This window comes from Tenrec ecaudatus, chromosome 18 (assembly GCF_050624435.1).
Source record: "Tenrec ecaudatus isolate mTenEca1 chromosome 18, mTenEca1.hap1, whole genome shotgun sequence".
Classification (NCBI taxonomy): Eukaryota; Metazoa; Chordata; class Mammalia; order Afrosoricida; family Tenrecidae; genus Tenrec; species Tenrec ecaudatus.
The window spans coordinates 37,424,572-37,439,258 of NC_134547.1; the positions used below are offsets into that span (position 1 = coordinate 37,424,572).

At 40.3% G+C, this 14,687-nt stretch overlaps 1 protein-coding gene across 1 annotated transcript in view; it reads right to left on the minus strand.

The window, feature by feature from the left end:
• ABCC11 (ATP binding cassette subfamily C member 11) overlaps positions 1-14,687 on the minus strand; it is a 105,923-nt gene that overhangs the window by 19,890 nt on the left and 71,346 nt on the right. Inside the window, exons 18-19 of the mRNA XM_075536694.1 lie at positions 4,310-4,413; positions 1,328-1,525 (exon numbers count right to left, since the gene is read on the minus strand). Of these exons, the coding sequence (XP_075392809.1) occupies positions 1,328-1,525; positions 4,310-4,413 (302 nt within the window). The remainder of the gene's footprint in view (positions 1-1,327; positions 1,526-4,309; positions 4,414-14,687) is intronic.

Sequence of the window (14,687 nt, forward strand, 5' to 3'; positions counted from 1 at the left end):
TTTGTAATAACTTTGCTCTACAGTCAAACCAAAACTTTGACTTCACAAAAACCTATATGGGCCAAGAGTGACTCACAGTTCACATCACTTCACAGACGCAAAGGCGTGGTGCTTCAGTCTAAGCTCCATGCTCTCAAATGCGCGTGTGCTTTTGTTTGCACTTAACGGCACAAAATATTGCCACCGTGGCTCCGAAGGAAGGTATGCTAGCAGGAAAGCTAAGAGCGAACTGCGAGGATCACGAGGGAGTCAAAGGAAGCATTTGTTAGGAAACGTGAAGCAGGTCACCGCCTGCCTGATGTGGCTAAGGCGACCTCATCAACATCATGGTGGGGGCTGGGAGGCGGGTGGCGAACTCGCGAATGCAGCGAAAGGTGTGAAACTGTGAACCCAACAAAGAACCCAGACCGCTGAAGAGGGTGAAAAGGTCCTGTTCCTTTGGCTATTTTAGAAGCAACTTGATGGCGAGAGAGTATCTGAGACAGTGGCATGTGCAAAGTGGCATGTGCAAAGGCCGAAAGCCTCCCTCGTGGATTAAGACCGTGGGAACGAGTGCTGAGCAGCCAGTGTGCAGGGGACAAAGCCCCCCGCGGTGGGAGGAACGTGAGAAAAGAGGACAGGCCTGCACAGTGAAGCCAGGCACGCGGCAGGAGAGAGAGCACGTGAGCGTGAAGTCATGCGTTCGTAGCTGAATGCCGGCATTTACCCAATACCTGGAGGAGGAGCAAGCGCTCAACTCCAACAAAACCAGAGTTCTTGAGGAAAAAATGCCCAGTCGGGCTTTCACGATGAAACAGAAAAAGTCATTTCAGGCCATGAGCCTCTGAAAGATAGGCTCGCTCTGTTGCTGGAAATAAACATTTTAGTGGGGATTTTAAAGTGAAGCCCATGTTAGTGTACCATTCCGAAAACCCCAACAAAACAGTAACGGAAAAAATTTACTTTTATCGACTGTATTGCATTTTTATATTTAATGTACTGTATTTATTGTGTTTAGATGTTTTAGGGGATACTTCCACACCTTAGGGCTGTTAAGTTGGTGTTAAAGTCCTGGACAAATGAATTTATAAGTGCAATTTGGGGGGCTTAGAACCAATTAATTGGTTTTCTATTATTTCTTACGGGAAAAAAAATATGCTCAGTTCTCAAACTTATCGGTGTTTGAACACGAATTTGGAACCAATTGAATTCAACAACCAAAGAATCATTGTATAGTATCACTGAAATATAAAATATTTTGGAACTGGAAAATGCTTTATTATACATTTTATACCCAAATAATAATAACAGTAAAAAGCTAGACGACATCAGCTCGTTGAGCCCCTACCTTGCTGAAGAGCCTGTTGTGCAGGGCTGTGGATGCCTTCGTCGTGAGTTTGGTGAAAGCCCCCGAAGAGCAGATCCCCAAGCAGGACAGGAACAGGGCACTGAGGCCATAGACCAACTGGTAAAAGGGCAGCTGTGGATTATCCAGCAGGTCACCTGAAACTGCATTGGTCCCATTGTTCTCTTGGCTGCTATTGGTCTTGAAGAAAGAACAGAATGTCAGACCACTTGAGTCTAGGGTGAAATTGAGGGGGAGGAACATGTCTCCTCCCTGTGGCCTTATGAGATTCAGAGACTGATACATCACGAGACTATGTATTAAAACAACCCAGCTTCCCTCTTTTACTACCTTATCTTTCATCCCCCCTGCCACAGCTCGGGACCTCCTGAGGAGACCTGGGGGGTATAATAAATAAGCTCTGCTGACTAAAAGGTGGATGTTTTCAACCCACCAGAGTTTCCACTAGAGAAAGATGTCGCTATTTATGTGAAGATTCCAAAACTCACCGCCATTGAGTCAAATAGTGACCTTAGCAAACAGAGCAGAACTGAGTTTCTGGGATGGCTAAATCTTTATGAAGCAGACAGCCTCATCCTTCTCCGGAGGAGAAATTTTGCGGGTTTGAATGCTAAACCTCATAGTTAGCAGCTATTATGCTATCAGGGCTCCTTACAGTCTTGGGAAATTTATGGGACAGCTCTACTCTGACCTATAGGGTCACCATGAGTTTTGTTTTTCAATTATCTAGTCCCTAATAAGAAGGTGCTTTGGTGGTGCTGTGGATTAAGTGTTGGGCTACAATCTAAAAGTCATAAGTTCAAACCCACCAATTGCTTCATACGAGATAGATGTGGCTGCCCACTCTGTAAAAATTCTCAGCCTCATAGTCCAATACTGGGGAAACAGAACCGACTCAATAGGTCTGAGTTTTTGTGGTTGTGATTTTACCCACTAAGGAAGTAGCCCAAGTTGTGCAATGATTACACACTCAATTGCCAGTTGCTAACAAAAAGGCTGGTGGTTCACCCCACCCAACATCTCAGAACTACCTGGCAATCAACTTACATAACAAGTAGAGCCAATAAAAACCAAACGATCAGTTTTAATCTGTCATTTGAATTTGCTGAGTCACAATCAACTTAAGGGCCCCCAGCAAAAACATCTATCGCCTGGGCCACTACAAATTTAATGACGTTGTCTCCCAGTTCTGTGTGTTTCCCTCCATTCCAAGGTTACTCTACAAAACCAAACTCCAAACTCATTGCCATCAAGTTAGTGCGAAAACATAGTAACACTTTAGTGTAAAGAGAATGGCCCCTGTGTGCTTCCAAGACTGTAACTCTTTACAAAGGTAGTGTAGTAGTTACATAATCTGTTGCCAACTTGAGACTATTAAGAATGAAGAGGTGGAGTGGAGCCTGTCAATCAGGTTGCAGCTTGATGACCTCATCTGAAGGTGCTGAGGAGATAAATAGCTCTCTGAAGGGACACACATTCACTCCCTGTGAGAAATTCCTGTTGACAAGCCACATGGAGCTATGCTGATGGCAGCCAGAGCCTTGGAGTTGGAGGATCCACGTGGAGACCCATGCCAGCACTTAGATGCTTCCACAGCCACTGAATTCATTAGACTTTCCACCCATTGGCCTGTGATCCTCCTGCATTCAGCATCATTGCATGTGTTGCATGAGTCCGAAGAGGAATTTACAGACTGGTACTGTACATATGGGCTAATATTGGAATTATGGACTTGATCTGGACTGGAATGTTTTCTTAATGTACAAATACTCTTTATATAAAGCTCTTTCCTATACCCATATAAGTGTCTCTGAATTTGTTTTTCAGACTAACACAGATTAAAAAGCCCATCTTTTTCCTGCGGAACAGCTAGTAGTTTTGAACTGCTGACCTTGCAGTTAGCATTCCAACACATAACCAGTACACCGATAGGGCTCCTCTGCCCTTAGCACTGCTACAATTATGACTTCCCTTCATTCATCTTTAAAGAGTCTTTGCCCCAAGAGAATCCGTATGCTAATTTTTTGTCTCCTGTCTGGGTAGAAAACAGCTGAATAAATTAATTCACTCTGTTATGTTTAAGAGAGTCCCTGGATGGCACAAATAATTAAGCACTTGATCACTATCCAAAAGGTTTGAGTTTCAGATCTACCTAGAGACACCTTGGAAGAAAAGCCAAATCCTGCTTATCTAGAGGTGACATGTGAGTTGACTAGCCAGGAACTGGTTTGGTTTGGGTTTATGGTGTTAGAATTTTCTGATGGATTCTCATCGATCCTCTTCCCTGCCCCTCTGTGATGATGTGGGTAGAATTTGGTAACCAAATGACAGATTAGATTCCTCCAGGCAAAGACACTCACAGAAAATGTCAAATATAGACAAGAAGAAGCTATTGTAATTTGATGTTAACTATGGGCAGGTGCATAGCACATGGAGTTTGTCAGTGGCTGCCAGGTATCCTAAAAAGTATCCAGTTCAAGGAAACCCACTTGTAGTCAGTAGCGACTGCTTTTTTTGCTATACCCCAACCTTCCTAATGGTGTGTGAATCTCTGGTTTCTCTGTAGAACATCTTTTCCAGCTCTAAATACTGAAATTGTCTCTGGTTGCCAGACAAAATCTTGCTGACACATAACTCAAAAGATTAGCCAAATGAGGCATTTGGGAAAAACCATTCTTAGATTCAGACTATCTTTCCGTTTTTCATATGAGGACACTGTGCCTAGACCAGATAAAATAAAGAACCTGCTTGAGTCTTATAGATGAGAAATAAAGGAACAGGAATCAGGCAAGTACCCTACCCTATCTAGGTAGTTTCCTCATATGGAAAATGGAACAGTGGTACCTAACTCGAATGTAGTTGGAAAGGTTAATGAAATATCCTGGCACTCAGTAGCTCCCCAGGCTCTGCCATACTCCAGGGATATAGGCAACCAGACAAAGTCATCCCCACCATGGTACTCACCCCTGATCCCTGCTGCAACCAATAGCTCAACCACCAGAAGTTGAAGGTCATAAGGGACATGCTCACCACTATGAGTAGGCAAAACATGAAACAGACCATGTAACCTGTGGGGAGATAAGGGGATGTGCTGAATAATACCTGGGGCCACTGCAAGACAAAGCAACTCATGAGAAAACAAGTCAACCATTTCAGACCCTGAATCCTTGAAGCTTCCCAACTGTAATCTAGTTTGGATGCTTTGATAACTGGAAATAACTAAATTCCACGTTCAGAGAGCCCTGGATTGAAATCCTGGACCTATGACTTCCAAATTGTGTGACCCTGAGCGAGGTCCTAAAAGTAGCATTTCATTTCTTTACCCGTGAAATGGTGATAGCAAGGGCCGCCTCCTCGGGCTGCTCTGCAGAGGGTGTGAGATAGCACGTGCCAAAGACCCAACCAACGCCCGGAACACGTGTAGTACTCCACAGCAGCGAATTCCTGCTATGCAGGAACTGCGAGCTCCTTTTTAAAATAACAACAGCTACCGCATAGGCTGCTAATGAATCTTCCTCCAGTTCTGGTGGCACATCCTTTGGCATATAGGCCAGCTTCTCTGATCATTTGCTCAGCATACAGATTGCATAAGTATGGTGAAATAACAAAACCCTGACACAGTTTCCAGATTTTAAACCACAAACTATCCCCATGTTGTTTCTGAATGCCTGTGGGCCTATATGAAGAACAAGGTATTAGCAGATTGTAGCAACTCAACAACAACCTGTAAAGTGCTGATGACACACAGTGCTTGTTGAAGCGCCTACTGATGAAGACTTTTACAACGATATAACTGTGTGTGCATTTCAGCATAATGGTTGGTGGGGTGAGAGCACCATAATGATAAGCATTTGAAGAGAAAAGATTGAACTTTTCAAGGGCTTCATCTTACTTGGATCCATAATCAACACCCATGGAAGCAGTAGTTAACAAATAAAATCTATCTGATATACTGCATCAGGCAAATATGTTGAAGAAAAAAAAACCCTTTTAAGTGGTAAAAAGCAAAGACATCACTTTGAGGACTAAGGTAGACATGACCCAAACCATGGTATTGCCAATCACCTCATACGAATGCAAAAGCTGGTAAATGAAAAAATGTATATCAAAGTAGAATTGATGCATTGTGAATTATGATGTTGGCAAACAATATTGAATATCCCATAGATTGCCAAAAGAATGAACAACTATGTCTTGGGAGTAAATGCAGTTAGAATACTGCTTAAAAGTGTAGATGTAAAGCCCAACCATCCCAGAAATCTGGCAAGGAAGGACAAGGACATCCTGCCATCTGGTGAGGTAGGCCCTAGCTATCACTGGGTCCTAGCAAGTTAGGGCCCATACACCCCTGTGACCTCACAAAGAAAACCTTTGCCATCTCTACCCCAGGCAAGGAAGGCCTTGTCTTCCCCTGCCCCAGCATAGAGGGCCCCAGCAACCTCGCAAAGTTGACCCCGAGCATCCCCACAAGCAGCAAAAAACGTCTCAGCCACCTTGTCTTCCAGCAATGAAAAGGCTGTCTCCACCTGCTCAGCATGGATAGATCCAGCCATCCCAGGAACCCAGCAAGTTCTGGGCATCCCTGCCCCCTTGCAAGGGAGCTTCAGCTGTTTCTGTCCCATGGTAAGAAAGATGCAAGTCTTCTGATGCACATAAGCGTCTTATTTTTAGTAGGTTCCAGTCATCTATTTAGTCTTCTATTGTGTGTGCTTCCTTTATTACTGTTGGTAGTATATGCATGCCCTGCAATAGGGCCCTAAGTTCACCTCACTTTTATCGTTGAAGTTTGCTATACTTTAGATATTAACATTTCAAAAACCAGCCACAAACAATTGAACAAAACCCAGATCCAAAGAATTACTTTAAGGAAGAAGGCCTGGAAGTACTAGAAATAGGATCCTAGAGAATGATGTTTATATGCTTTCAATGGATGGAGGAAAGAATTGAAAAACTAGAAACCCTACCTCAAATAGAACCCTTGGAGTGGAGTGGGGGAGCAATACGATAACAGAATTAGGCAACATGGTAAAACAGCTGAGTAGCAGCATTAAAAAAAAAGACAAACTGAATTAGTGAGCAAAAAGACAATTCTTTCTAATACAACCAATGAGAGGAATAACCAACAACAACAACCTAAAAAAAAGCGAAGGAATTGGAGGAAAGCCCATGGATGTTGTGGGACATTATCAAAATATAAATAAATATACATATAAAGCTCATTGAGATCCTGGAGCAAAAAGAAACAAACAGACAAACCATCAAAAATCCAGAGAAAATGGTACAAGAAATCATGAGAAAGAACTTCATAAAGAAAGAAAAAAAACTATACAAGAAGCTAAAAGAACTCCAAATAGGATAGATTCCCCAAAGAAAAATATTATTAAATATCATAGTCAAACTCTCCAATATCAAGGAGAAGGAGATAATCTTCAGAGCAAGTAGGGGGGCAGACAGACAGACAAAAATGTAAGGATAAGCTTGGATTTCTCACCAGAAGCCATGAAGACAAGAAAAGAAGACCATGGAGTGACATACATAAAATACTGGAGCAAGTGGGGCAAGGGGTGGGGGGCGGGGGGGTGGGAACTGCCAACCACAAATCCCATATCCAGCAAAACTCTCTCTCAAGTATGAAAGATAAATTAGGGTACTTCCAGGGAAGGAGATAATAAATGCATTTGGAAAAGAGCAGCATTACAGAAAATATTAATGTGAATACTTTGGAAAGAGAATCAACAACAGCTACTAAACCTAAGAGAAACATACAAGTCAACAACACCCAGAAATCAATACCATGAAAATAGTACTCAAAACACAGAAACAGAGGGAGAACAGAGAAATCAAGAAAACCACAAAAACAAAAACACAGAGAAAATGGCAGCAACAAACCTGTGCGTGTCAATAAAGACACTAAATGTCAATGGATTAAATAAGCCAATCAAGAGACAGAGCATAGCAGACTGAACTAGAAAACAAGGTCCATCTGTATACTGCCTACAAAAGACACACCTGAAACACAAAAACAAAAATAGGCTAAAAATCAAAGAGAGGAAAAGAAAGAGAAGATGCAAATATTTAGAGAAGAATAGATGACATCACATCTATTGAAATAAAATAAATAATGAAATAAAATAACCCACTACTACGAAGGACTGTACTCCAACAAGTTAGGAAACCTAGAGGAGATGGAAATTTTTCTAGTAACATACTATCTACCCAGAGTAATGCAGACAGACAGAGAAAACCTCAACAGGCTCATAACAAAACAAGAGAGAGAGAAGATCATTTAAAAACTTCCCAACCAAAAAAAGAAAATTCCAAGACTGAATGGATTCACATGGGATTTCTGCCAAGGATGAAGCAAAGTATTCTCACCAGTTCAACACAGACTATTCCATAATATAGAAAAGGACAGGACACTCTCAAATTCATTTTATGAAACAAGCATAATCCTGAGATCAAAACAAAGAATCAAAAATTACAAGCCAATATCCCTTATGAACATACTCTCAGAAACTCTTAGTAAAATCTCGGTCAAGAGTATCCAACAATATATCAAAAATTAACACAACATGATCAAGGGATACTAATACCAGTTACATAGGATGATACAGCATTAAAAAACAAACAAACAATGAACTCCACCACGTAAGGCAAACAAAAAAATAAGAACCACGTAATGATGTCAATCAACACAGAAAAGGCATTTGACAATGTCCAACACCCATTCCTGACCAAAACACTCAACAAAATAAGATAGAAGGAACATCTCTCAACATAATAAAGGTCATATATATGAAAAAAATGGAAAGCAAACAAAAAAGAAAACCAATTTACTTGGTAAAGTTTCACACAAATCATAATTTTAAAAAATTTTATGAGTGAAAATAAAGGACATCTCACTCAATGGGAAAAAACTAAAAAAAAAAAAAAAAAAAAGCATTTCCCTGCAAACATGCAAACAAGAGTCAGACAAAGATACCCCTATCACCACTCATTCAAAATGGTGTTGGAAGTCTTAGCCAGAACCATTGGACAACACAGGAAATCAAAGGAATTCAAATGGACAAAGAAGAATCAAACATATCACTATTTGCAGATGATATGGTTTTATATGTAAAAATCAAACCAAGCAAACAAACAAATAAAACCCAAAGACTCAACAAAAAGATTGTAGGAAACAATCAAAATATTTGGAAATGTAGCAGGATGTCAGATTAGCAAGCAAAAGTCTGTCTGACTCCTGGCCAGTATTGAAGAGAGCTCTGAAAAAGAAAGCAATACAATTGAGAATAACCATAAAAACACAATATATATGAATAAACCTAATGAGAAAGCAAAGAGCTTTACAAAGGAAACTACAGATCACTACTGTAAGAAACTAAGAGGTCTTCACAGATGGAAGACTATCCGCTGCTGTTGCTACTGTTAGGTCCCCTAGAGTTGATTCCAACCCAAAGCAGCCCCGTGTCCAATAGAGTGAAACACTGCCGGGTCTCCATCATCCTCACAATTCTTCTGATGCCACTGTGTCACTCCCTCTTGTCGAGGGCTTGCCTTATTTCTGCTGCCCCTCCACTTTACCAAGTACGGTGTCCTTCTCCAGGGACTGGTCTCTGCTGATAACATGTCACAAGGATGTGAGACAATGTCTCATCTTCCTTTCCTCTAAGGAGCATTCTGATGACACTTCTTCCGAGACAGATTCGTTTCTTGGTTTCGTGAATATTTCATTTAATAGTCTTCCCAAACATCATAGTTCAGACGCAATGATTTCTCGTTGGTCCTCCTAATTCGATGTCCAACATTCACATGTATGTAAGACAATTGAAAACACTACGAACTTGAATGAGGCACACCTTAGCCCTCAAAGTAACACTCTTGCTTTTCAATATTTTTTTAAGCAAGCTCTAAAAAACTTTATTTCAATAGATTAGACCTATCCATTTTATTTCATTTCATTTTTATATTCTGATAGTAGAAAACTTTTAACATCTACTTTTTTACTAGCATTTATTTTTCATCTTTTCATCACTACCATTTATTTCTTTAAAGATATAAAACACTAATTATATTTTATATTGAAAATTCCAAGATTTGAAATATTTGCAGATCTGATTTATGCTTTATACTGCTCTTGACTCTCATTTTTATTGATTTATTGTCTTTTGTTGTCTATAAAAGAGGTCTTGTGCAGCAGATTTTCCCAATGCAATGCATCCTCTGTGATCTCTTGACTGCTGCTTCCATGAGAATCGACCATTTCAGTCTTTTCTCCATCCATCATGATGTCACAAAATCCCATTGTGAGGATTTTGCTTTTCTTTACATTGACTTGTAATCCATGCTATAAATTGGAATCCTTGATTTTGTCAGCAAGTGCTTCAAGTCCTCCTCACGTTCAGCAAATAAGGTCATGACATCTGCTTATCCCAGTTTGTTAATAAGCCTTCCTCCAATGCTGATTCCACATTCTTCTTTATATAAACCAAAGTCTTTGATGATTTGTTCAGCAAACAGATTAAATAAACATGGTGATGGGATACAACCCCGATGTATGACTTTCCTGGTTTAAAATCCTAGAGTATTCCCTTGCTAGCTTCACACCTGATTCTTGCTCCATGTACAAGCTTCACACGACTGCAATGAAGTGTTCTGGAATTCTCATTTTTCTCAAAATGTGTGTTATAGTTTGTTATGATACACAACACAGTCCAATGCCTTTGCATAGTAAATGAAACACAAGTAAACATCTTTCTGGGAGTCTCTGTATTCACCCATGATCCATCCGACAACAACAGGGATATCCCTAGTTTTTCATTCTCCTCTGAATCTGGCCAGAACCTCTGGCAGCTCCCCATCAGTGGGCTGCTGCAAATGTTGCTGAATGATATTCAGCCAAATCTTACTTGCTCCAAGCACAGTTACTTCTGTGCTTAGAGCTACTTGTTAATAGTTTTTATTGAAGCATCAGCAATAAGGGACACATAGCTGCTGTAGTACACATTGTGGAATTGAAATAAACAGCTTAATTTTTTTCTAGTATAGAATACTTAACGCTTCACTGTTAAGGGAGAAAATCATATGGGTGTTTTATGTGGCATCTTCTATTAAAGGGCAGTCTTTTTTCCCGTTTTTTTTTTGTTTTGTTTTGTTTTTGGTAAAACCTTTTCATTGAATTGCTTCTAAACTACGTAACAATTTTTCTTTAATAATAAATTCATGTCATATATAGTACTTAAATGGTTTTTAAATTAGAAAGTGATCAGATGTAAAGGCTAAAATTGCAAAAAGCCCAGAAAACAAAATAGTGCATTAAGCTAGTTTAATATAAAACAGATTTATAAGATTTTCTTAATATAGATACCTCACTTGAAAATAAAGCACAGCAACTTACAGACGTCGTTTTAGTAGAAATAGCCTTCTAAAATAATTGCTAAATCTAGGACATCTTTGGGGGATTTATAGTTTGTGAGAAATATAATACTGCTTTTAATCCTTTTAGAAGATTTGCTCATCCTGATAAACCAACACAGTAGTTTTTTTTAATGTTATTTCTGAATTTCTAACCTGTTCAAGCAGTGAATAAAATATCTGTCCTACAACAGTTGAAATAAACTGCTGGCTACATTGACCAAAATTCCATATAAAATTTTGCCAATGATGTACAGTTTTATGGTTAAAATTGCTGTGGTTGGTTGCATTATATGACACACAGAACTGTCCTCTACCTCACATGAAATAAATATTTTATATGGTTTTATAAACCAAGACTCATCTCTCTGCTCACTCAGTTTACAAATTTTGAATTATATTTATTGAAACATAACTGTGCTCGTAGCTTATACCTCAATTGTATTTCATGCTGTTTTCCATTTTCATGCCTTGTAAATAACTTGTAAAGATTGTGATTAAATTCCAAATAAAATCTTGTAATGCCAATGAAAGAAAAACCTTACTTGCATGTGATATCAATTATCTTGTTCTATAACTTGAGCATTCTATTTGGTCATCTTTCTTTGGAATAGGGAGTCAGTTGACCAAGTAGCTGTTTTCCAAATTACGTGGCACAGATGAGGGAGTGCTTCCAATGTTTCCTCAGTTTACTGGAACATTTTGATTGCTGTTTTCATCACTTCCTGGGACCTTGGTGTGGTTAATGGCTCGGTGCAGCTTTGATTTCTTCCTTCTGTACCACTGGTTCTTACTCACATGCTACCTCGTGAGATTGTGGAATGTTGGCTTTTTGGTGCAGTGATTCTGTGCATTCTCTTCATCTCCTTTTATTCTTCCTGCATCATTCAATATTTTGCCCATAGGATCTTTCAGTCTTACCATGTAAGACTTGAATTTTTCTTCAGTTCTTTCAATTTAATATATCCTGAGCATATTCTTCCTTTGGGGTTTTCTAACTCTAGGTTCCCTTATGATATTTCCCAATCACACAATTCTGATGTTTCTAAAGAATGCGTACCCCATAAAAAGATAAAATCTAAAATCCACTGTGTTCATGAGAACTTGTACATAGATCAAGAGATAGATATACAAACAACAAGGGGACACTTTTATGGTTTAAAATCAGGAAAGTTATGCATCAGGGTTGTATCCTCTCACCATACTTATTCAATCTCTATGCTGAACAAATAATCAGAGAATTTGGATTATATAAAGAAGAATGTGGCATCAAGATTGGAGGAAGGCTTATAGGCAGATGACACAACCTTGCTTGCTGAAAGTGCGGAGGATTTGAAGCACTTGCTAACGAAAGCAAGGATTGTAACCTCCAGTGTGGATTACAACTCAGTGTAAAGAAAAACTAAAATCTCACAACTGATTCAATAGAAAACAACTGGATAAATGGAGAAGATATTGATGTCAAGGATTTTGTCTTGCTTCAATGGATAACCATTGCTCAAAGAAGCAGCAGTAAGAGATCAAAGGATGTATGACTTTGGGTAAATTTGCTGCACAAGATCTCTTTAAAATGTTGAAAAGCAAGAGTGTTACTTTGAGGATGAAGGTGTGCCTCACCCAAGCCATGATATTTTGAATTTCTTCATATACATGTGAAAGTTGAATCTTGGGGCAAAAATGAGAACCTGATACCAGGGGCTTAAGTGAAGAGCAAATGTTTTGAGAATGATGAGGGCAATGAATGTACAGATATGCTTTATACAATTGATGTATGTATGGATAGTGATAAGAGTTGTAAGAGCCCCTAATAAAATGATTAAAAATAATAATAATATTTTTTAAAAAGAAAAACTTGAACCTTAAATAAGGAAGACTAAGGAAGAATTCGTGAGTTTGAGTTATGCTGCTGGATGGGGAGGAATATTGAGCATACCATGTACTGACAAAAGAACAAACAAATTTGTCTTGGAATAGGTATAGCTAGAGTGTTCCTTAGGGGCAAGGAAGGTAATAAATTGTCTCACATCCTTTTGACATGTTATCAGGAGAGACCAGTCCCTGGAGAATGATATCATACTGGGAAAATTAGAAGGGCAATGAAAAAGAGGAAAACCTGGGCCAGCCCCAATCCCAACTAACACGTGGACATCTCCCCCCACACACACACACCCCGGAAAAACTTATTTCAAAAGACGGCACTGAATATGCAGCTCCGGGAGAGGGACATATCTGATCAGAGTTCATGGGAGCAGATGAAGGGGGAGGAGGAGAGAGTGGGGCACATCCTGGCCCACCAAACCTTGAGGATGATGTTCCCGATTAGAGCAGCCAGTCAACAGAGAGGACCACATGGCCGGCCCCACTATGAGACACGACATCCCTCACTGACCCACAGCCCTACAGGGGACAGCACCAGAGACACAGTGTGGGAATTGCGCCCGATCTGAACCCGCCACACTAAGGCAAAACACTAAGGGGGTACAACAGAAGAGCAAGGGAATGGAGCGGTGAGGTCCCCAGGGAATGCTGAAGGTGGATTTGGGGGCCAGGGTATGGTGCCCCAACAGACTGGACTGGAAAACACTCCTAAAGACCAACAAACAGTCCTTGAACTAACTACAAGCTTTTCTTTCCTGTTTTGTGTCACTGGTTTGTTGTTGCTGTTGTTGTTTTGTTGTATATTGTTGCTTGGTTTTGCTCTGTCTTGTTTGTGAGCATGTTATTATCTCTGCAGGTCTGTCTAAGTAAGATAGGCTGGATGAACAATCTGGAGGAGAAAACAACGGGACTGACAGTTCTGGGGGGACATGGGAGAGGGGGAGGTGGGGGGAAAAGTAGTGGTGCTAACAAACCCAGGGACAAGGGAACAAGAATTGATCCAAATCATTGGTGAGGAGGGTGTAGGAGGTTTGGTAGGGTGTGATCAAGGGCAATGTAACCAAGAGGAATTACTGAAACCCAAGTGAACACTGAGCATGATAGTGGGACAAAATGATAGAGGAAAGAGCTAGGAGGCAAAGGGCATTTATGGAGATCTAAATAAAGGCTTGTACATATGTAATATATTTATATATGAGTATGGGGGAATAGATCTATGTGCATATATTTATAGTTTTAGTGTTAACGTAGCAGAAGGACATTGGGCCTCCACTCAAGTCCTCCCTCAATGCAAGAATACTTTTTTCTATTAAATTGGCATTCTCTGATGTTCACCTTCCTGACACAACCGCTGAAGACAAAGCAGGTGAATGAGCAAATGTGGTGAAGAAAGCTGATGGTGACCAGCTATCAAAATATATAGTGTCTGGGGTCTTAAAAATATATAGTGTCTGGGGTCTTGACAGTCAACAAGCGGCCATCTAGCTCAGAAGCAACAAAGCCCACATGGAAGAAGCACACCAGGCTGTGCGATCATGAGGTGTTAAAGGGATCAGGTATCAGGCATCATCAGAACAAAAAATGTTACCATAGTGAATGAGGGGAGAATGCGAAGTGGAGACCCAAAGCCCATTTGTATGCCACTGGACACCCCCTTACAGGAAGGTCTCGTGTAGGAGACTAGCCAGTCAGGCTGTGATGTAGCCATGATGAAACATACAACTTTCCTCTAGTTCCTAAATGCTTCCTCCCCACCCACTATCATGATCCCAATTCTACCTTACAAATCTGGCTAGACCAGAGGATGTACACTGGTACAGATAGGAACCGTAAATGCAGGGAATCCAGGTGGATGATCCCTTCAGGATCAGTGGTGTGAGTGGCGAAACTTGGAGGGTAGAGGAAGGATGGGTTGGAAAGGGGGACCCGATTACAAGGATCTACATGTGACCTCCTCCCTGCGGGATGGACAACAGAAAAATGGGTGAAGGGAGATGTCAGACAGTGCAAGATATGACAAAATAATAATTTATCAATTATCAAAGGTTCA